The 22,661-nt window shown below is 59.8% G+C and overlaps 1 protein-coding gene across 9 annotated transcripts; it reads right to left on the reverse strand.

Moving 5' to 3' along the window:
- Positions 1-159: 159 nt before the first annotated feature.
- Positions 160-22,623, reverse strand: SMTN (smoothelin). Of its 9 annotated transcripts, XM_072953527.1 has the most exons (22): positions 22,471-22,622; positions 20,602-20,726; positions 15,584-15,732; positions 15,104-15,197; positions 14,935-15,013; positions 14,743-14,840; positions 13,513-13,833; positions 13,354-13,426; positions 12,701-12,772; positions 12,100-12,621; positions 11,737-11,909; positions 9,729-9,821; positions 8,505-8,657; positions 8,343-8,418; positions 7,133-7,297; positions 6,972-7,034; positions 6,683-6,749; positions 5,608-5,781; positions 5,290-5,407; positions 4,574-4,725; positions 3,439-3,603; positions 160-463 (listed from the first exon to the last, which is right to left on the reverse strand). In XM_072953527.1, the coding sequence occupies exons 2-21, from the start codon at positions 20,671-20,673 to the stop codon at positions 3,459-3,461; spliced, it is 2,859 nt and encodes a 952-aa protein (XP_072809628.1). In that variant the 5' UTR covers positions 20,674-20,726; positions 22,471-22,622; the 3' UTR covers positions 160-463; positions 3,439-3,458. The 9 variants fall into 9 exon arrangements, with proteins under 9 accessions (XP_072809628.1, XP_072809623.1, XP_072809625.1 ...); XM_072953522.1 differs by having other exon boundaries at positions 6,683-7,034; positions 22,471-22,623; XM_072953524.1 differs by lacking the exon at positions 3,439-3,603 and having other exon boundaries at positions 11,998-12,621; positions 22,471-22,623.
- Positions 22,624-22,661: the final 38 nt, after the last annotated feature.

A 22,661-nucleotide genomic window follows, 5' to 3' on the forward strand; every position in this document is an offset into this window, starting at 1 on the left:
CTCCTTCTTTGCTGCGGGCGGGTGAGCAATAGGAGCTCCTGGAATACCCCTGGGAGACCCCGCATCCCCAGCTGCCTGGCTGCCAGAGTGGGGACGTGGGCACACCTCGCCCAGCTGCCCTCCATTCAAACCCCCAAGGGAGGCAGAGAGGAGTCAGAGTCGTTGAAAACCAATAATTTATCAAAACGCTGCGTGTGTATGCGTGGGAAGGTGTCGCGACAGACAGGGCAGCGGTGGGCAGGCGCACAGGGGAGGGGATGGTGCCTGGATGGTGGGGGTAGCTTGCCGCGGGCGGCCGTGCGGGCGGGGAAGCTAGACATTCTTGCCGCGCAGGCGCAGCTCGTGGCGCCGCAGGTGGTTGTAGAGCGACTGCACATAGGTGAAGACGCACTTGGGGTCGGGCTTCTTGCCCATGATCATCATGTCCTCCACCTCCACCAGGGGCACGCAGTCCACCAGCATCCTGCGGGGAGGGGTCACGGGGGTCGTTGTCAGCGTCGGCCCTGCCTCTTGCGGCTACCCTCTACCCGGAGGTCTTTCCAATGCCGCAGCTTCCTGGTCTTCCATAAACTCGACTCTTGATCAACTGAATGGGGGAAAAGCCTTCCAGGAAGGCAGAAACCCCAGGCCCCACCCACCCAAGCCTGGAGGCACCCCTGTGGGGAGTCAGGCCAGGTATGTGGAAGTGGAAGAGAGCCCTGCCCCATCCCAGCGGACCCGGTGCTGTGTCGGGGTCTCAACCCCAAGCCCTGCGGACGTCCTGACTCCAGACCCCGCCCACTCCTCTCTGGAGGGCGGGCCGTCTCCTCACCCTCAATGGCACACCAGCTGGCACAAGCCTCTCACTTGGACCATTGTACCTAAAGGGGATCAAATCTTTCCCTGCATCTAGGACCCTCCTCTCCAGTGACCCTCTGGGCCCCAGATTATCTGCCAGCTCCCTGGCCTGGCACCTCCTGCAGAGCAGCCTGGGAACTCCTGTCTGTCTCAAAGGACAACCCTGCGGTCCAGGGAGGTGTTTGTGTATGTGTGGGAGACCATTCTTTAACCCTTATTACCCCCTTGGGTAGGGCAGGGGAGGCAGATGAGTGTCCCAATCAATACAGACTGAACCATCTACGTCATGCTCAGGGGCAGGACCACCCTTCTATCCATCTTCCAGAGTGCTAGATGCACCTTCCACAGAGGGAAGCTGAGTCACATAGCAGCGGAGTCATCTGTTTCGAGCTCCACAGCTTAGTCGGTGAAAAGCTGGGCTGATGGCATCCAGACCCCAGCTCTGGGTGTTGGCACCTGCCTGGGGCCCCTTCTTCCATATTGCAGAAGCCCTCTCCTCACTCTAGGGTGAGTGGGCTGCAGCTACTAAGCAACTGACAGTGCCAGGAGGGTGACCCCAGCCTCATTTCCCCTCCCTCCCAGAGCAAGACCTCTTCTACCCTGCTCCCTCCCATCTGCCATGCCTGACATACAGTAAACAGTCAATGCTGTTAAGCGAGTTTTCTTTGGCAGAGAAGGCACAAGGGCAGGAATTGCTCCTGTTTCCAAGATACTCAAGGGCCCAGGACTACCTCCTACCTTGTGCCTCCAAGGTCAAACCTTCAAGGTCAAACCATGGTAGGACTAGGGCCTACTCTCAGCTCACCAGGACTCTCTCAGGGAGTCCTGGGAAGCAGGAGAGCTGTTTAGGTCAAGGCTCCACTCCTGGCCAGCTCTGGAAGCTAGAGGAGCCCTGCCTTGTGACTCAGTTTCCCCATCTTTACAGCAACAGTATAGTCATTCTTTGCCTCATTTGAATCCTGGGAAGCAACTAGGATGAGTGAGAGGTTCCTGACTCTCTTGCTGATGTGCTATGTGCCCTTGGGGTCATCTCGGCCCCAGTTTGGGCTTGTTTCACCAGCTGTACTATGGCAAAGGGGCAGCCTCTCTCTGTAGCTTCTTCCAGCTGTGGCCATCTCCCCAGGGATCCCGGCCTCCCCCAACATGGAGCTCCCTCCCACCTCTGGTGTCTTCCCTGGAGACCTTATAAAGCCATTGTTTACACCGGGGCTCACGGCTCAGGGCTCCAGCTGCCCCAGTGACAGGCCAAACACCAGGCTATTCGAGCAACAGTACGGCTGAGTCACACTTTCCAGCTGGATCGAGGCCGGGCTGGGCCCCTCTCCCTCCAGGCTGGCCTGCTGGGCAGCAGTTCCTAAGTCCATATATGACCTGGAGACAGCACCAAGCCCATCCTCCCCTCACCTGCACGGCCTCTCTGAGCGTATGTGTGCACATGCGGGCTGCACCCTACAATGGTTCCAGGCCCCGAGGGGCATCTGAATGCACTGCTAGCTCTGTCCCTGACTCAGGTACTTCAGGCAATCCCCCTTCTCCCTCCGGGCCTTTGTCTTTTCTTCTCTCTACAAAATGAGTGGGGAAAGTGATGGGGCAAGGAAAAGAGCTGCTAATTGGGGGGTCTAGAGATCCAGTTTCTGGCCTCAGCTCTGACCTAAACCCCCTAGCACTCTCTGAGCCCAAATCTCTCCTTCTCTGGGCTCCTGGTCTGTAATGGGCAGTTAGCTCAGGATCTGAATTCTCTACTGTGGCCCTGGAGTCAAGCATCTGGACAGGAAATGCCACAGCTGGCTTGGGAATCCAGGATCCCCACCAGAAACATCTTCTTGTTAAACTGGCCTTGCTCCTGAGCCTCTCAACTTGGAGCATGGCACCACCAACTCCCCAGTGTGCAAACTGGAGGCCGGAGAGGCTTCCCTGATCCTTTCTCTCCCTCCCCAATAGATCCATCAGGAAGCCCATCTCTCCACTTAAGCTTCTCTAGCTGTCTAGTCTGTCCCCTCCATTTCCCTCCCTCATCCAGGCCTCACCCCAGGATTGTTCTAGAATGCCACCAGACCACATACATCCCTTCTCTGTTTGGAAATCTTTTATGACTCCTGTTGTCCTCAGAAGGAAGTTCAGACTCCTGACTGTGACCCCTTCCTCCCTCTTCACCCAGACTAAATAAACTTCCTTCCCCTCCTGGGTGTACCATGGCCTCCAGCTCCCTTGACCCCATCCGCGTACATAGGCTGGTCCCTCTGCTGGGTATCTCCTCTCCCTCCTTTAGCCTGAATTGGTCATTCAGATCCCAGCTTAGTTTGTACTTTTTTCAGATCACTGTCCTGGACCTGCCCACAGGGCCAGGTGCCTCCTCCGGGTTCCCCTGGCCTCCTGGGCTTCCTCCACCTCAATCCTGCTCACCTGGGCCATCACTGCCCATTTAGGAGAATGCTCTTGACTGCTAGGTCCTGAACAACCAGAAGACAGGGCCATGTCTGGCTCCTTCTGGCTCTTCTCAGGTTCCCCTTTCTTTCCCCCGCCATCTCCCCAGCTTCTCTCTGTGCCCCACTGAGCAGATTCCGGCGTAACTGGGCAGGCGAGCAAGGCGGCGTTCCTCACCGTGGGGCCCCGAGCAGGGGTTAGGACTTTTTGGTTTTTACCAGCCCCTTCTGGACCAGACAGCGGTAGAACTCCTGGATGTACGTGTACACGCACTTCCAGTCAGGCTCTCGAAGCCGCACCATGTCCTCTGTGTCCAGGAGCTGCGGGCAGTCCGCATGGGTCCTGGGGAGGGTAGGGGGCCGGGAAGGGGCAGGGGATGGGGCCCGAGCGGGGTAGGTGGGGAAGAGGCAGAGAAGAGAGAGGGGAGGAGAACAGAGAGACACACACATACACACACACACAGAGACATGAGTTCAGTTACGTTCTCAGTGCTGCAGTCTGCCAGCCCCCCGCATGCCCCCTCCCCATCGTGGACGTGCCGCTCACTACCCATCACTAATGGTGTGCGATGCAGACAGGGGTGGGGGCCAGATCAGTCACAGGTGCAGAGAACTCTCGGGGCAAGCGGGAGGGAACGCGGGGTGGGGGCAATGGTGTTGGCATTGACGCCAAGGTTGGAGAGGAGGGCTGTGCCCCAGGGAGTGGGGGTGAGGGAGGCGTGAGAGGAGGTGGAGGGAGGAGAAAGAGGAAAACTCTAGGGGAACCAGAAAGAGAAAGGTAGAGAAGGGAAGACAGATGGAGGAGGGTGCTGAGGGTGAAGTGAGCAGACGGGGCAACGATTCCAAAGTGGAGGGCTTGCTGATGTCCTATATAAGCCTCTGGCAACACCTATATAGGCTGGGCGGGCACGGGGCCCGGGCCAGGAGCCTCCTTTTGGAATCTCCAGCCGGGATCCCGTGGGAGCAGGAAGCTCTGGTGATAGTGGGAGGAGAGCAGGACAGAGAAAGGGAGGGAGAGAGGGAGAAGGGGGCAGAGGGTTGGGATGGAGGGGATATGGACAGGGCCACCTGGTGGGCCTTGGCCCGGGCTGGTAGGCGGGCCTCCGGCTCCTTCATTCCGGCGGGCACCTGGCACGCTCAGCAGCAGGTGGGTGGGGTGGAAGAGGACGGGGACTTTCTGGGGAAGGGGTTCTCAATCGCTGAATGACAGTGTGGCTGGCCAGCTCCAGGGGGCCTTGGGGCAGATGGGCCTGGCCCAGATGCCCAGCCCCAGACACCCAGCCGACACCAGCAGGGCTGGGGCCCACACTTACTCAGCGGATGAGAAGGCCACCTCGAAGTTCTGGCGCCGGTTCTGTGGGCTGAGCTGCCCATAGTCGAAGGCTTCAGGGAAGAAGTTGTGCACCAGGGCGCAGAAGGCCATCCCATCACTCCAGCTTGAGGAGAAGTTCTGGATGTCCACATGCTATGGGTAGTAAGAGGACTGTCAGCTCCCCATGCCCCTCACCCTCCAGTACTGTGGCATTCCAGACCTAGTGCGACAGGGCTCAGAGAGGCCCTGTGGCTTGCTCAAGGCTGCACAGCCGGTGAGCAGTGGGAACATGAACCTCCTCCAAAGCAGTTCCTTGACTCCCATGTCTGCTACTTAGGGGACAGAGCAACCAAGAGGCCCAGTACCACCTAGTTAAGGCCATGGTCATGCCCTCATCACTCCTTCCCTTATGTATAGAAATTTACCCAATGCCCCCCACAGAGCAATGAGGAGGGAACTTCAAGGGTGGGGTCTGGCCTGAACCATCCCCACCATCCAAGGGCCCTCATTAGGCCCTGCCACTTAATCACTTATTCTGGAATCAAGGGCATGTTATGTGTCCTCTGTGAGTCTGTTTCATCCCAGAAGAGGAATGTCCATCTTCCCTGCCAGGCATGGTGGCTGTGAGGGTGACTGCAGTTGGGATTGGGGGATGGGAGCAGCGAGGGTCAGAGAGGAGGGGTGGCCCGCTGGGCCACCTGGTCTCCTAGAGCTCACCTCGTAGCCACGCGTCTTGGCTCGGCACCAGTCCAGCAACATCTGCTTGATACTGTTGGCGTTGGGGACCCCAAAGCTGGTGGAGCGCTGCACAGCTGCACGGGGTCCGCCAGGGCTGCTGCAGGGGTGGTGTCAGGAGCAGGGTCACAGGAGTATTGGGGTGCCTACTCGCTGGGCCCACCTTCTTTACCTTCAGGCCCCTCCCACCACAGCTCCAGCCTGGCTCTTCCCGTTTCTGCCCCCCCCCCCCGCCCACCACTATCCAGACCCCGCCCCTTGCAGTCATTAGGCCCCGCCCCTCCCCACTCTGATGCTCACCCCGCGGCGCCTTCCTTCTCCAGCTTTTCAATCATGGCCTTGCGGGCCTGAGAGGCCGAGGTCTTGGGCAGACTTTGTGCCTTCATCAGCTCCTTCTTCTTCTCCGCCTGGCGTTTCTCCAGCGCCGCTAGGCTGCCAGGCCGCGGGCTGGCCTCATCCTCCCGGTCAAAGATACTGAGGGGGTGGGGAGATGACTGTTAGGGCCGAGGAGGGCCGCTCCTATGCCTCCACCCCACCTCACCAAGTGAGGGGTCTTGTTGCGCTCCAAACCCTACACTCTTGCGGTATCTTGACCAGCAACGCAGACCAGCAAGGGAGGTGTCCTCATCAAACCCAATTTATAGAGGAGTAGACTGAGGTTCAAATGACCAGAAGATGGAAGCCAAGCTCTTTTCAACAGACTTGGCCCCTGGGGAGTTGTCTGCAAAGGCTCGCTGTATTGTCAAGTTACTGGTGAGTTCATATTCTGGGCACTACCAACTAATAATGACAACCAACGTGGTAACAGTCATGATAATAATACCTCATGTCTACTGAGCCCTTTTTATGTGTCATTTTAAATTTCATAAGAGGATGGAGGGACCCTTACCAGCTCCACTAAAGATGAGGAAACAGGGCCTCAAATTTCAGAGGGCATGGAGGGCAGCACAAGAGCTTGAACATAGGTCTCTGACTCAGAGTCCCTGGACCCCTCTGGCTCCTATCCTGAATTCTGCCCCAACATCCTCGGTAACATAGGGTGCACCCCACCCTCATGGGGCTAAAGTGTAAGGGTGCTCTGTGACATGGGATGTGGTCTGCAGACACTGGGAAGTGGCAGGGCCAGCACGCAGCTCAGTGTAGTGGGGAGGCCCCTCTAAGACCCTGAGCAAATCTCTGGCCTCCCCCATGGTGCAGCTGAGGATTAGGTGAAATCACAAGGGGAGTAGGAGTGGTCTGCCTCCCACTCTGCCCCTCCCTGACCGTACACCCTCACCTCCCAGCACCTGGTCTGCCCCTCTGTAGAATGGGCGTGCAGTGAGCTCCCCTGTGGCACTGACTCCTCTGTGGTCTGGGAGTGGGTTCCTGTGCTCACCTGCCCATCTTCTTGGATGATGAAGAGGAGAAGGTCTTGGTTTGCATCATGGTGCTGCCACCACCATCTGCAAGACAGAGGAGGGAGAGTGGGGTGAGGTGCTGGGCTTGATGTGGGAGATGGGGCAGGAGGCTGGTGGAGGGATGGTGGTAGTCGCAGGCAGAGAAGAGAAAGTGACGGCTGTACAGAGACACAAAGATGAAAATGGTTCGGAGAGAGAGTTTGAGGAAGAGCCTGAGGAGGCGGACAGGCAGGCAAGCAGGCACAGGCAGATGCCGGGCGGCCTTACTCTCCGAGCGCCTCACAAAACTCGACTCCACCGTGGTGGTGCGGGCCGTCCGTGTGCCATCATCTGCAGGGGCAGGGGACGAGAGGAAGAGTGTGAGAGGCATGGGGCCAGTGAGGTGGACGTTTTCCCACCCTGAGCCCTGAGCCTGCTTGGCCCCTTACTGGAGTGGACGAGCCGCTCGGTCTTGGTAACAGTGCTGACAGCTGAGCCATCGGCTGTCTGCTGGCTGTGCCGTGTGGTGGTCTTGGTGGCCGTGTTGCCACGGCCCTCCCCGGGCCGGGCCCGTGCCTCTTGCAGCCGCCGTTCCCGTTCCTTGTCCCGCTGATCTGGGCAGGGAATGCCCCATGCGTGCCCAGAAGGGCCACCATCACCCACACAGCACATATGCACGGGCATACGGGACACATAAGATGGGATGGAGGGGAACTGGTTAGCAACACTGAAGACACAGGGAACAAGCACCCTCTTTAGGAGTAGCTGAGGGTGAGGGGATAGCCATAACTTGGCAGGGAATGGGGGTGTGGACTCAGAAAGGAGAGGATATGGAATAGCTGAACTCAGAGGGAGAATATTTGGATCCAAGAAGGGAGTTTCTGTGGGGATGAGTATCTGAATCTAGAGGGAGTATCTTGATCCAGGGAGGGAGTAGCAGAGTCCAGGGAAGAAGAAGCTGAGTGAGGGCAGTAGTGGAGCGGACCTTCAAATGGGTCTTGGTGGGAAGAAGAGCAGCTGAAGCAAGATATGTCTAGATCCAGGGACGGAGTAATTGGAGGTATCTGAGAAGCAATTTGATCCAGGGAAAGGGTAGCTGGGAGAGAAGCTGGCAAAGCGGGTAACTGGGCCTAAAGAAGAAACAGGTGGGTGGGCGTGGAGGCTGGGTGGCAACAGCAGGCCCTGGAGGAAGCAGCTAGTTCGAGAGAGGGAGGAACTGAGAGTGTCTGGAGAAGCAAGTGAATTGAGAAACTGAAAGAAAGAATAGCTGGGTCCAGGGAAGGGGAAGCGGGTAGGAGGCAGAGGCTAAGGTGGCCATCTATGGACCCCACGGAGAGAGAAGCAGCTGGGAGAGGGAGTATCTGGATTCAGGGAAGGAGTCCTTGGCAGTACTTGGAGAAGCAACTGGATCCAAGGAGGAGTAGCTGGGGGAGAGGGTAACCGGGTCTAGGAAAGAGAAGAGAAACTGGCTCTGGTTCTCGTTAGCGGGAGAGAAGCAGCCAGGGAAGGGAGCAGCTGGATCCAGGGGGAAGGAGGGAAGGGAAGAGCCGAGTGGAGAGAAGGAGACACTGGGTAGGGCAGTTACTGAGTTGGAGCATCCACAAACGGACCCCAGTGAGTGGGGAGCTGGATCTAGGGTTGGGGCAACAGGCGCTCTACCTCTCTTCCTTTGTCGGAGCTCACGCAGCGCAGCCCGGATGAGCTTCCGCTCCTCAAAGTCTGTAGTCTGGTCCAGCTGCGGATAGAGCCCCTGTCATTGCCCACCTGGTGCCTGCTGGCCTAGCTCCCTGCCAATCCCCCATCCACCAGATCAGGCCATACCATCTTGTCCAGGACACCCTCATCTTCAATGGCCATCAGCTCCTCAGCACTCAGTGGGCTTCGCCTCTCTGGTGCCTTGTCCACTCGGGTCTGCTGGGTGCCATTGGCCACCTCCACTGCTGCAGATGGGGTTTCTGCAGTCTCTGGCTCCATCTGCGGGGAGGGGAGACAGCATGGACTTTAAGCAGGGGTGTAGATAAAACCAACCATGCCCCCAAAGGACAGGAGACCAGACCCTGGGGCTTCTGACACAGCCTTTGATATACCACTAGCCAATCAGACTGCCTAACCAAGGACAGCCATGTGGGTGACGGCTCAGGAAAGTGGCACTGAGAGCCTTGTTGTAGGGCCTCCCGTGTCTTAAAATTGTCTTAATACAATTAATAGTGGCAATGACAGTGATTTCCATTCAGTAGGAAGCACTGTATGAGCACTAGGAATTTTCTGTCCCTATTTAACAGAAGGGAAAACTGAGGCTCAGGGTTACTGCATGACTTGCCCACAGTCCTTCCATAAGTGTGTTGCAGCCTGGGGTCTGAGGTGAAGGGGGCCTGGCTCCTGAACCCGAGTTCTTTCTGCTGCTTCATTCCCAGACCCCTCCAGGCAGGCTGTGCTCTGGCCTGCCTGTTTCCAAAGCCTGGGTCCTCCTGGGCCAGTGCCCAGGCAGCACATGCCCCCCTCCCAACACACCAAGGGGGCTGGACCAGGGCCCACAGGCTCCTGACCAGGTGTCTGACTGGGGCTGCCCAGAGCCAAGTCCTCTCTGAAGCTTACCCCTGCTCCCCACCCCCCAACTGTGAACCACCCTCTAAGGGGCCTCCAGCTTCAACCTAGCCCCCCACCCCTCCCAGGGCATCTCCCCAGCCCCTTGCAGACAAGCCCCCGGCCCCACTATCACAGCCCCTCCCCTCCTGGCAGGGCCCCTCTGCCTGCTATAAGGGAAAGGAGAGCCGAGGTGGCAGCTGCTTCGGGGAGGCTTGGCCTGGCTGGGGCAGGGGGTGGGGGCTGGGCCCTGGCCAGGGGCTGCCAGGGCAGCCGCCACGCGTGTCTCAGGGCCAGGAGCCTGGCACCATCTCGCCTCAGTCTTGGAGCACTAGCTCCCCAGTCCCCTTTACACATAGGTAAACTGAGGATCAGAGAAGGTGGTGGCACACCTAAGGTCACTCAGCCGAGGTAGAACCTGTCTGAAAACCACCCCTCTCCCCATAACCCATCAGGACTTACGAGACTGCTGCTGCGGGCTGGGCCGGCAGAGGAGCGGCGGCGGGTGCTGAAGGCAGGCGGGTGGGCCACGGGGGTCCCAGCATCCTCGGCCGCCTGGAAGAGGGCCTCGGGGTCAGCAGCAGCCAGGAGCAGTTCACTAGGCTCCAGCTCAGGCTCAAGGTCAGGCACGAGTGGGACCCCCAGACGCAGGCTCAGCACCTCCACCTGCCTGCCCAGTGCATCCAGCCGCCGGCTCAGTGCTGCTGTCTCCGCCCGCAGCTCTTCAGCTGCCCGGGCCACTGGCTCCACGGCCGAGGCAGCTGCCCCTGCTGCCTGGGTCACTGCTGCCCGGCCTGCCTCAGCCACTGCCCGCAGCTCCTCCAACGCCTGGCCCAATCGCTCCTCCAGGGCTGCGGCCAGCTCAGACCCAGGCCCTGGTACCCCCGGCATGGTGCAGGCAGGGGCTCTATGGTGGGGTGACGATGGGGACAGTGGTAGGGACTGCTGCTTCTGGCTGGCAGTGTCAGAGTCTTTGCAGCTGGCCTGAGGGCGAAGGCAAGGGCAGTGGGCCTGCCCCGCCCCTGCTGGCCTCCCAGCCCGCCACCCGCCAGCTGGGGCTGTAGCCCAAATAGAAACCTATTCTGGGCTCCCTCTAGAGGGGGGAGTGGGGGAGGGGTGGCCTGCCCCAGCAGGCTGACCGCCAGGCCTGGCCTTGGCCCTGCAGAGACCACAGACCAGCAGTGCAGCAAGTCTGTAGAGGTTCTGATCACTGAGGCCAGGGCCCCATGCCCCACAGGTGGGGAAACTGAGGCAAGGAGCAAGGAATGGGTCCGTCTGGGCCACTATGTACGTAAGCTGGGAGGATCCAATCTGTCATACACCAAGCCTGCACTGTTTGCCCTCATGCCATGCTGTTTCAGAAAGCCTTGAACAGATAGGGGACATGGAGGCACAGAGAGGTGGGACTTTGAGCAGTCTGCTGTAACAAGTGTCTTGTCCTTGAGATAAATGTCCTCTGCCTGCCTCTGGTGCTCAGGTCAACCGCAGACTTCGAACAAGTGCATTCTGGGCACAGGGTCTGCCTCCCCTTGGTTCTAGATGAAGAAGCTGGGGCAAGCTGGTGGTATTGGACCCAGGCTCACTGTGGCACCTCCCATCCACTGCAAGGGCCTCAGCTGTCCTCTCCTCATTCCCTTGGCAGAGAGCAGTTAGGTCCTGCTCTGGGAGGGGAAGGGTGCTTTCTTGCTCCCACCCTCTCCCTGTCACCCCTGAGAAGGCCCGAAGCTGGCTCTAACCATCTCACCTCGGCTAAAGTCCCATTCAGTCCCTGGTGCACCGCAGAGGGCATTACCTGTGCAGCTGGGCAGCCCGCTGGGGATCCCTTCCCCTGCTGAGCTCCCAGCCAGCTGATCCCGGGCTCCAGAATGAATAATGGAAGGGTGTGATGTATTCAGTTCCCGTGGCACCTGCTAGGCTGCTGCCTCACCTGACTGACACCTCCTGCTTGTCCCCCCATCAATGCTTCTCCCACCTCCCCCCAAGATGTTGACGCAGATGGTAATCGCTAATCTCCAATCTCCTAACAGGCCGGGCTGATCTTGGATGAGCAGAAGAGCGGCTCTGCACCTTGAAGCCAAGGTCCAGGATGGGGTAGGCGCAGGGGCACTGGGGCTGCCACAGGAAGGGTGGGCAAGCCCTTACCACCCTCTCGGAGCCTCAGTTTTCTCATCTGTTCACAAGGAATGAACCAACCAATTTTGGAGTAAGGACTGGAGATCAGCATGTGGGAAGCTTAAAGCTGGTACAGAGTGAGCTTAGGACACATCCAGTGGCTGATGGGTGAGGGTCTGACCTTAGCTCTGCTACCAACTATCTGTGGACTGTGGGCAGCCACCTTCTCCCTCTGGCCTCCATCTCCTCAGGTGTGCAGCAGGGGAAGGGCAGACAGAGGAGCCCTGCTAGCCCGACAGCCTGAAACGGTCTCTGTGAGGTTGGCAAGGGTGAAGCTGGTGGGTGAGGGAGGGCTCACCTTGACGCTGTAGCCTCCTCGGTTACCAGGGGCAGCATGGCTAAAGCTGGTGACGTGAGTGACACTGCCCAGCCGGGCCAGGGTCCCAGGACTGCTGATATGGGTGATGGTGCTCTTGCCCCCACTGCTGGTGCTCAGGAGGGTGGGGGGCGCCCGCAGCCCCAGCGTCAGTTCTGGAGGTGGAGAAGGATGACTGTCAGGATCAGGTGGGGTGAGGGCCATGCAAGCCCAGGTTGACAGCACCCCTTGCTCCCAGCGTACCCCCTGGAGACACCCTGAGTCCCGGCCGCAGCACTTGTCCTATGTGCAGAGGTTGGCAGCTGCAGGCACTGGTCCCCAGCAATGGGGAGCAGGGAGGCCTACCTGCCCTTTGGTTGCCTGTGGGCAGCAGCACCCGGCCCGTGGAGGCCTGGCCCCGGCCATCCTTGATCTCAATGGTGAATGTGGTCTTCATACTGGCCCCTGGCTCAGCAGTGCCCACGGCCACGGGCAGCGGGGCACTGGGCTCCTCTGAGCGGGCCACGGCCCCCCCGGCTCTGTTTTCAAGGGGCCTGGCAGCCAAACCCCGCCCCCCAGGGCCCTCCTCCTGGGGGCAGCTCTGAAGCTGGGCCAGGGGCCGGGCTGTTCCTTGCTGCTCCTTGTTGAACCGGGAGGAGGTGTCACTGGGGCCCCGTGAGGAGGGGCCACTGGAGGAGGAGGCAAGGGTGGTGCTGATGTGGGAGGGGCCTGAGAGCCTTGCCGGGGTCGAGGGACCTAGGGCTGCCCGGGCTGGGCCTTCCTGGAGCCCAGCAGCCATAGGAGAATCAGATGTGAACTTGCGCACGCGGTCCCGTATGGAGCCAGCTCGCTGGAAACGGGAAGGTCCGCTGGCAAGAGGGGTGGGCTCTAGAAGGGACAGGAGACCTGTCAGTGGTTGATGTGACAGGGACTGCCCAGCACCTGAGGCTGTGGGAACGGGCAGTACCTCGGTTCTGGACTGGCTGGCGGGGGCTGAGCACAGACAGGGAGCTTTGGCAGAGGTGGGGTCCAGCCAGGTCTGGCAGCAGGGGGAGGCGGTGGCAGCCATGTAGGGGCAGAGAAAGGAGAGTGGATGGTGGGGTCCACCTCTCATAGTCCTCTCTTCCGTACCTCCTCAGCCTCCCAGGCCCTTCCTGCACCTCTTACAGCTCCCAGCCTCCCGCTCAGCTGCATCTCTTACAGGCCCCTCCCCCTAGCTCCCACACTGACCCCAAGATGACTTGGACACTCCTGGGGGCTGGGGCTAGGCCTGGGCTGGAGGAAGGGTGCCCAGATCCTCCCTGCTGATGGGGACAGGGGACACCCCCGGACAGCACTGCCCATGCGGCTCCAGCTGGGAGATGGGCGCACTCCCTTATTGGGGAAAAGAATGTGCCTGAGGCCTGTTGCCTTTCAAGGCTGCGGGGAGGCCTCTGGCCATGGGTGGGGGAGTGGGCCAGGCCGGGGGCGGGGACACCTCAGGGGCAGTGGGAGGAGTGTCAGAGATGGCCGGGACCTTCGGGGACTGGAGCTGTCTAGGCACAAGCACCCATTTTCGAGGAAGGGAAGGGGAGGCCCGGGAAGGCAGATGCCTGCAGCTATCCCTGCTGGAAACTTCACCTGCTCTCTTCGTGTTGGAGGGATCTCTGGCGGGGCCTTGGGCAGCAGGGGGCTCCGTGCGGCCAGGCAGGAGCTGCAGGAAGACATGGCATGGCAGGGCCTGACTCCCACACCCAGGAGCGGTCCTGCTTGTCATCTCTGCCCCTCATCCAGACTCACCTTGTTGACCACCTGCCTCTCAGTGCTGGGGGTGGCCGGAGGCTCCTGGGGCTCAGGGCTGGCAGCCCTGGGCGGGCTGGGAGGTGGCTCGGGGCTGCCCAGAGCCTCGGCAGCAGGGCACTGGCCCTTGGCAGGCTCCAGTGGAGGCTCGGGAGAAGTAGAGGTAGGCGAGCTTTCGGGTGAGGCAGGTGGGCTGGGTGTGCCCCCAGGTGGGGCCCGCAGCAGGAGTGTCACTGTGGTCACATCCCGGCTGGTGCTCCTAGGGGCTGGGGTTGGCACTGGGACCTCTGCCTGCTTCTCCTGTTCCTCTGGCTTCGGCACCTGCGGGAGACCCATAGGATGCGGCCGAGGCTCCCCGGGCTGGCAGGCACCAGGGCAGGGCATGCAAAGCAGAGGGGCTGGGCATGGTTTCCTGCAGGCACACCTGCACAAGTACGTCACTGGTACCACACTGGCGGTTCTCTGATCCTCACTTCCCAACCTCCAGGCACTGCCTAGTCAAGGGCAGTTCAGAAAGGACCGGATCCTAATGCTGGGGGGTGAGGATGGCAGGAGACCTGCTGGGAATTCCCAGACTTACTAGATTCCTGGAGTGGAGGACCCTGACCCCTGGCCTCAGCCTGGTTAATCAGGGGGCTTGGGGTTAGTCCTGCCAGGACTAGGGATCCAGTGGCCTCTGCTGGCCACTTTGGGAATCTGCATGGCCTGACCTCTCACCCACACTCCCTGGAGAATAGAGTCGACTCTGTGAACAGCCTGGGCCTGACATGCAGGCCCTCATAAGCCAAGGTAAGGATGTGGGCTGTCTGGTGGGGGAGGGGAAGCCTTGGGATGATTTAAGCTGGGCAGGTTCCAGGGTCTGATTTGCATTTCAGGGAGATCCCTCTGTCCGCTGAGTGGAGGCTGGATGACTGGTGTCGGGGTGCAAGGTAGATGTGGAGGTGGGAAGGCGAGCAAGGAGGTTAACAAGGGTGTCATAGGAGACAGACAGGAAACTGGGAGCAGTGTAGACAAGCTGGCTTTGAGGGGAGGCCTGGGTAGAGACAAACTCTAGAGTGGGGACATGTGACCAGAGGTTGCCTGGGAGAGTGGGCAGGGGCCAGAGATGGAGCCTCAGTGTCTCCCAGACACAAGGTGGGGGACCCTCAGTTAAGGCCCAGTCTAGCAAAAACACACAGGTGCTCTGTGCTGCTGGCATCCCTGGCTCAGGACCTGGCCTGCACCCCTTACCTCACACCGTTCCAGCCTGCGTGCTGCCCGCCCCTTGCTGTCCTCTCTTGAGCCACTGTTGGGACGCCCGCCGCACAACCTCCCAGCCAAGGTGGCAGCTGGAAGGAGAGGGAAGAGTGTCTGGTGAGTGGCCAGGCGGTGCTGCTGGCAGCATACAGCAGGGCAGGGGTGGGGCCGGGGCAGGGCACGCACCCTCAATCTCCTGGGCCCGGATGCGGCGGATGGCGGCTCGGATCAGCTTGCGTTCCTCGTACTCAGCAGCACCTCGCAGCTGTGTGTGAGGGGCAGGGCAAGGTACTGGGCTGTGCGGTCCAGGCTTTCACCTGCCCAGCCCCCAGCCCCTGCCTGGCCTAGGCCTCACCATCGCGGTCAGCTCCTCCACATCACTCATGGACTCCAGCCGTCCTGCCAGCCGTGCCAGAGCAGCCTGCTGCTCTGCCTCCCGCTGCTGAGAGCTGCCGGGACATCATGACCATAAGCTCCACTGCCAGGGGCAGGTCATGGAGGATGTGGGCTGAGGGTGGAGGCCAGGACAGGGTACCCGGAACCTTGGCAGACGGGCATGTAGCTGTGCACACCCTTTGGCTACACGCTGACATGTGCACGCCCATGGAGCAGCGCTCACGCCACACAACCAGATATGCTGTCCACATGGGTGTGGCCAGAGTACCGTGACCAGTAATTCGTGCACACAAACATCCCTGTGTACTCCAAATGTGTCCCGTCCTGCCATTTGCCCACCCAGGTGGGGAGCAGTCACCTGGCTCGTGCCTGCCTGTACAACGGGAGCTGAGCCCTGGCACATCCTGCCCCACCTGCATGTCCAGCCCCCACCACTCACTGCAGCCAGTTCTCCTTGTTGTCCTGCCGCTCGGCACGGAAGCGCTTGGATGCCAGGGCCTCCTCCTCGCGCTCCAGCTCCTGCCGCTGCAACTCCCGGATGGCCGAGCGGATGCGCCGTCGCTCTGCCAGATCTGCTGTGACTTCCAACTGTGGGGCAGGCGGGGGCGAGGGGCAGGTCATTTTGGATGCCAGGGTGGAGGGCAGGCACCAGCTGCCCACAGCTCGTCCCAAGGCACAATGAGTGGTCTGTCTCCACTCCTTCTTCCCCAAGCCTGTCATGTGCCTGCCTGCCCACCCAAATTTGGCCTTGGGGAAACACAGATGACACAGCCAGGGCTTCTGGACAGCCCACCGTGTGCTACAGTTCATAGCATGGGCAGCCAGCAACCACTCACCTGTGCCAGGTGCCAAGCCAGGCACTCCTTTCTGTGACTCAACTCCTGACTCTCAGAGCCTTCATCAAACCCCCAATAGCCAGGGAGTCGTGGCAGGAGGAGGTCCTTGTCCACACAGTTGGGATTTGTTGGACCCTGCCTGTTCAAGTTGCTGCTTGCTTTTCCCATCTGTATAGGCTTGGGTAGGTGGCAACCTCCCAGACACCCTCTGCTGGGGCCCTTGACCCTTGTCTACCTACTTTGGGGTAAGCTTCCAAGAACGTCACTCAGCAATCACCAGACTTAGGTTCTGTGGACACTCTGAGTTCCTCCATGTCTCCTGAAGAGGGGGGACCCTAATGCATAATATACGACTATCAGGGAAGCAGTGTCCCTGGGAGGGGAGGGTGATTCAGGCCTCTGGAGTCCGGCTGTGAGAAAGGGAGACTCCCATGGTCCCAAAGGACCACAGCCCTGCTGGTGAGTGGCAGTGTCCTCCACACTGGACAGATGGGGAAACTGAGGCAGAGGCAGGCGCTCAGGAGTCACAGCTCTCTGCCTGGCTGGGGGCTGTTGTTTTCCCTGCACTGGTCCAGCCCTGGCCACCACTGAAGGGGCAAAGGGGCCGGGGCCCATACTGGGAGGGCCAATCCCCCAGACAGATATGGCAGCTGCACTCGGGTCCCCCCAGGGGCCTAGAGAGGGCGCCCATGGGGGACAGGTGCTCCCACTAGCTTCTTAGCCTGTCACTCCCTGGGAAATTGGGGGTGGCTGGTCTAGTCAGGTCCAGGAAAGGGCATGTTCTCTGTGCAGAGTCAGCCAATCCTGTTGCCCCCGGCACACCTCCACCCCCAAAAGGGCCTCTGTGGCTCAAGGGAGAGAGGACTGGCTCAGGGCCCCCAGGAAGATAATGGCAGAGATAAGCCTCCAGTGTGGGTCTGAGCCACCTGGGAGTGAGTAGAGGAAGGTGATTTCCTCTGCCCCCACCTCCCCACAACCCTCTGCTCCTTTCCTCCTCCCCCATCATTCCTTCCTGCTCCATGGGAGAGGGCTTGGGGAGGGGGATAGGCTTCAGCAGAGAGTGTGGGCTGGCCTAGCTTAGCCACAAGCTCACCTGTCCCAGTCTTAAGAGAGTAGGGATAGAGCCCTCCAGGGTACCTTCAGTCTCCACATTCCTGAGGAGCTATGGGAAGGTCCCCTGAGGCTCAAGCCAGGACCCCCCCCCCCAGCTGGCTCCAGCCCCAATCCAGTCCTGGCTGGGTGGTCAGGATCATATCTTTAACATCTCTGCGTCTTTTTCTTTCTCACTTGCCAGATGGGACAATGGCCCCCACCTCAGGGGGGGATGGGGACAGTGACTTGGGCTCCCCCACTCCCCCACAGACCTTCGGATGCATAAGCATCACCCCCCTGCTTGGTTCCAGCCAGTCAGGAGAGGAGAGAGAAGTAGGGCAAATGAGGACAAGATACCCAGAGGCATCTGTAATATTCACCGAGAACTCATGTGCCAGATCCTGGGCTGACTGGCCCCCTTGTCCTAACTTCACAGAAACCTTAGGCACTTTATTACTCTCAACTTACAGGTGAGGAAACTGAAGCTCAGGGAAAAGTGATTTGCTTACAGTCAAATGACCTGAGCCAGGATTTGAACCCAGGTCTCTGTGACTCTGGGGCCTGCCCTGGGCTGAAGATAGCTCTATGGTTGGGGTCTGTCTGCTATGGTGGGTACCTCGAGGACCCTGGTACTGTACTGGGGACACTACTAGCCTGGACTAGAGATGCTCTGGGGCTTAAGGGGGGGCCTATCAAAACAGGGTTGGGGGAGAATGAGGCTCACCTTCCTACCCCTAGTCCTGGCCTTGCCTCAGGCCCAGAACCCTCTGTAGCACACTTGGAGATTGGGGACTAGGGGTGGGGGAAGGACAGCTGGTCCAGCCCCTCTGTGCAGAGTGTAAAGAGGCTCAGAGATGCCATTACTAGGCCTTTATCTCCTGGGTTCCCCTTACCAGTGCCTTGGGCTCCAGAGATGGAGTTCTTGTCCCTGAAAAAAAAACTGATGTGGATATTTGGTCACCTCTGCAACACCAGAGGGCCTCAGTGTCCCCATCTGGAAAATGGGAGCCGCTGTCAGATCCCCTAAGTGGCTGGGGAAATAGGCAAGCTCATCTCACTGGTCACCCTCTCGTATGACCCCTTCCTTTGGGCCCGGGGACAAAAGTCCACCCACAGTGTCCCTGCTGTGCGTTCTTCGTTCCCCGCCCTCTCAGGCCCCACCGCCCTGAGTGGAGGGGGCTGTGGGAGGGAGGGAAGGAAGTACAAAGCTCCATTGTCCACCAGGGGGAAGGGGAAGGGGATGGGGCGATTTCCGAAACTGCCCAGTGGAATTCTCCCGGGAGGAAAGAGGGCGCTTCCTCCTCTCGGGGGCCGGGCCTCCGGTACTTTGTACCTTCCCTGCTGGGGATGTCTGACAGATCCTGGCGTCTCCCTGGGCTTCAGTCTCTCCACCAGCCCAATGGAGGAGAGTTTTCAAGCATTTGCTCAGTCCCAGCTCCAGTTACCGATGGGGGACCTCGCCAGGGGGCGCCGAAGGCCCGCGGGCCCCGCAGACGCCGTTTCCCCGCCTCCCACAACCCCGCCCGGGGCACCGCCCACGCCTCTCCCACGCAGCCCCGCACTAGGCGCAGAGCGCGGAGCCAGACAGGCAGGAAGTCTCCCGCTACCGGCTGCGTTAATATCCCCGCTACAAAGAGGAAACCCAGATTCACAGACTTAAGTAGCTTCCTCAGGTCACCCAGCTAGTGAGTGTCAGAGCCCGATCTCGAACCGGGACCGAGGAGGAGGGAGTCCCTGTATGTGGTGGAGCGGCACGTGGCGTTCGTGTCCCCAGATGCCCCCACCCTAGTCTTAGGAATGTGCGGGAGCCCAAGCTAGGAGCGGGTCCCGGGTCCCCAGATCGGCCCGACGCTGGGGCTTGGGTCAGCTTTCCCTTATAAGGCCCGGCCCCGCGGGGAGGAGCCCAGCCCGGGACGCCCCCGTTCCTGCCACGAGGCCGGCGCGCAGGGCGGGACCCTCGGCAGCGGCGGGGCGCAGTAATGGCGGGCGCCCGGCGGGGAAGATCCAGCCCCGGAATGGGAAACACCTCGGGGGTCTTCGAAGTCCAGATAGGAGGGATGGGTTCTCGTTAGTCCTTTCCCAGGGAGGGGGCCCAGGATGAGCGGACTACAACCACAGATCAGGCTTCTCTGAAGCCCTTTTCCAGCGCCCAAACCCGCATGGGGTAGGGGTGGCGGCTGGAGAACCCCGAGCCTCAGAATGGACCCCTAGACAAGGGGGTGCGCGGAGACCTGGCTTTTTCTCTGTTACCTGCAGTGGGATTCCGACTTCCTGATGGGAGGAAAGTCGAGTTGACATGGTGGGGACCTTTGTTAACCCAACCCATCTCCCTCAGGCTGCACACAGCTGGCTATGGTGGTGGCGGACACCCAGAGTCTAAGGTGCTGTCCGAGGACAGAGGCTCAGTGCCTTGGGTAGGTGATGGCAGTGGCTGGGCACTGCCCAGTGCCTGGGCTGGGCTGGCTGGCTCCAGCCCCTGCCACCAGAGGACTGGTATGGGGGTGGGGTGGGTCATTTTCCTTCTCCCACAGAAGGTAAATCTTTGATTTCCCCCCTGGACAGGGGTCAGGGGCTAGGAGGTGGGGCTCTGGTTCTTCCTCCAGTTCAGCTGCTCCTTGCCCTTGCTGGTGGGCACATGTCTGCCCTGCGCTGTTGCCCCACAGCCTCTCTGTGCATGGTGTGTGTTGAGGGGCGGCGGGCTTCAAGGAGAAGCTGGGGAAAGGGGATAGAGTGGGCCCATACTTTTTCCACCCCAAGATCAGGCCCCATGCCTCATTCCATTCCAATACCAACTATAGGACCTAGACATTATGTTCACACACATTTCCTCCACCTCCCATTTTACAGGTAAAGAAACTGAAGCTCAGAGTGGGAAAATGACAGATTAGATGTCACAGAGCTCATAAGGGCCCCCAAGGCCTGTCTCTCTCTATGGGCTCTTCTTGCCTTGACTTAGCTAGGTCTCTTAGTCCCCGATGACCCTCTTTGGGGTTTGTTTGGATCCTGGCACACCCTTTTCCTGGCTGGGTGTCCTTGGGCAGGTGATTTCACCTATCTGAGCCACAGTGTCCTCCTGGCTCTTGGAGCTGCTGGGACCATTCTGTGAGATGGTGTTCTTAGCACCCAGCCTGCTGCCTGCTATGTCCTGGCTTATTAATCACTGCTACTGCTTTTATCATTGGGCCATTCTCCAGGGGTGGGCACTGCCCAGGCTGTTGCTTGGGAGAGGCAACTCCAGCTTCCCCACACCTGTGACTGCACATGGGCGAGTCCTCAGCAGTTACTATTTAAACAGGTGGTGGCAGTGGGGGGCTGGGAGGGACAAGGCTTCAGCACCTGGCATGGACAGGTACATAACACCAGGGCCTCTGCCTCGGCCAGGCAGAACAGGCCTAGCCCTGCTCCCCTGAGTCCTCCTCCTGCCCCCTCCCTGTCACCTGCTCTTGTCAGCTGAGAGGTATCCTGGGCTGGCCTTGCCTCTCTGGCCTGGCTTGCCTGTCCTCATAGTGGGGATGATGGGGCCACTTACCAGTTTCCGCAGGGCTCCCTCATCCAGCCCAGCTAATGTTTCGTCTGCCATCTTGCTGGCCCCTAGTTCCATCCGTCCCCTCCGTTCTCCAGTGCCTGTGGCACCTGATACCAGCTCAGGGAATTCTGCAGGGGACAGACATGCATCAGGCCTGCTGGGGCCTCTAGAAACCACAGGCACTTGGGCTCTGTGCCTCAGTTTCCCCATCTAACCCACAATCATCCATTGCTGTCCCATTCCTGTTATCTGTTATGTGGCTCCCGTGGGAGGTGCCCTCTGCTCTAGGGTAGTGTGCTGGAAACCTCAACACACCAAGAGTAGAAGTACCTGGTTTCAGCCCAGCCAACTCGACTGCTAGCCTGCTGTGTGGCCTAAGCTGGACCCTCTCCATATCTCAGCCTCATGAAACAGGGAGGGTAGGAACCTGGATTGTGGAGCCAGGACCCAGCAAGACCCACTCAAGCTGTGCTCACCACCAGGGGGTGCCCGCCAGACTCTACAATGTCCTGCCCCACCCACCCATCCCCAGCGCCTGCCCAGCCCCCACTCACCCCAAAAGCTCAGCCTCTGGCTTTAGGCTAAGCCCATGTCCAAGACCTTGCTGCCTCTGCCGCTCTCATTCCCCTAGGTGAGTTACGCCATTGGAGGTAACACCCTGTCTTCCAATTCTTGAGGACAGCCTTCTGTACACACCCCTCTCCACTCCTCCTTTCTGCCCTCCTTCTGATGCCAACTGTCCTGACTGCATGAAGCCAGGTGTCCAGGCACCCAGCTCCTCCTGCCAATTCATGCACTTAGAATTCAGTTTCCCAGCTGGAAGTGCCTTCCAAAACTGATCCGTCCAGCTTCTGGACTTAGGCAAACAGGATTGGAGAGGGCAGAGAATTGTCACGGGGAGTAAGGAGGATCCGAAAGACCCAGAGGGCAGGGAATGGATTTAATCTTGGCTTGTAAAGTCCCCTTCCAAAGTGCCCTCAGGGGCTCAGGACACTCCCCCTTGCCCTATCACTGCCTATCAAAATGGCCCCCTAAACCTTGGCCCAGCCTCCCACTGCAGCTCTGCTTCCTCCTGAGGCCCTAACGTCTTTCTGGAATTTGAGGGCCCACAGCCTGACACACCTTAGGTGCTTAGTTAACGTATGTGACTGAAATGGCCCCAGGATTGCCCCCGCTCCTGTTGATTCATCACTCGGTCATTCTTCCCCCATCCCCAGATCAGTCACCAGGCAAGTCACCCCATCTGGTGAATGGGTTGGAGTTGGGGGTCCTTGTCCACACAGTTGGGATTTGTTGGACCCTGCCTGTTCAAGTTGCTGCTTGCTTTTCCCATCTGTATAGGCTTGGGCAGGTGGCAACCTCCCAGCCACCCTCTGCTGGGGCCCTTGACCCTTGTCTACCTACTTTGGGGTAAGCTTCCAAGAACGTCACTCAGCAATCACCAGACTTAGGTTCTGTGGACATTCTGAGTTCCTCCATGTCTCCTGAAGAGGGGGGACCCTAATGCATAATATAGGACTTTCAGGGAAGTCTCTTTCTTCTCAGGGATTCCCGCCGCTGCTCCAGTCCCATGGCTCCCTGTCACACAGTTTGGGGCCCCCGAAGATTGTGAGGGGCCTCAGAGGAATGTAGGCACTTCCTCAGGGTTTCTGCCCCCACAGACACTAGCACCCCTGGGGGGCGTCGAGCCTCCTGGAGGTCCGTGAGCGTCTTTCCCCGAGGTCTCAGAACCTTATCGCATGGCTTACAGCCCCGTGGGTAGGTAGGGGCTCCCAGATCAGGGAGTCCCAGAACCCTGAGAGTCCACACGTCCGGGTTCCACCCCCAGACCCGTTGGGGGTCCTGCTGCCGCCCGGAGGCCCGCACACCCACCTCTCAGTCCAGCCCGCCCGTCTGGCGCGGGCTCAGGTTAAGTAGTTCGGGATCCAACAGATGGACTAGGAGCGGTCAGGGGGAAGGCGCGACGACCGGGATCCCAGGCAGGCTCAGCAACCGTCCCCGGGATTCTGCAAGCGCCGCCCGTCCAGCCGGGCCAGCAGTCCCGCCGGCTCCGCCCCGCGCCA

Source organism: Vicugna pacos, chromosome 32 (genome assembly GCF_048564905.1).
Source record: "Vicugna pacos chromosome 32, VicPac4, whole genome shotgun sequence".
Taxonomy (NCBI): domain Eukaryota; kingdom Metazoa; phylum Chordata; class Mammalia; order Artiodactyla; family Camelidae; genus Vicugna; species Vicugna pacos.

Excerpts from the sequence above, each read along its gene's own strand:
- SMTN (XM_072953522.1), bottom strand. The coding sequence starts at position 20,673 with ATGGAACTAGGGGCCAGCAAGATGGCAGACGAAACATTAGCTGGGCTG. Across the intron at positions 13,834-14,742 it reads GCAGGCTGGAACGGTGTGAG|GTGCCGAAGCCAGAGGAACA; the intron begins GTAAGGGGTGCA and ends GGTCTCCCGCAG. Across the intron at positions 7,298-8,342 it reads GCTCCGACAAAGGAAGAGAG|ATCAGCGGGACAAGGAACGG; the intron begins GTAGAGCGCCTG and ends TTCCCTGCCCAG.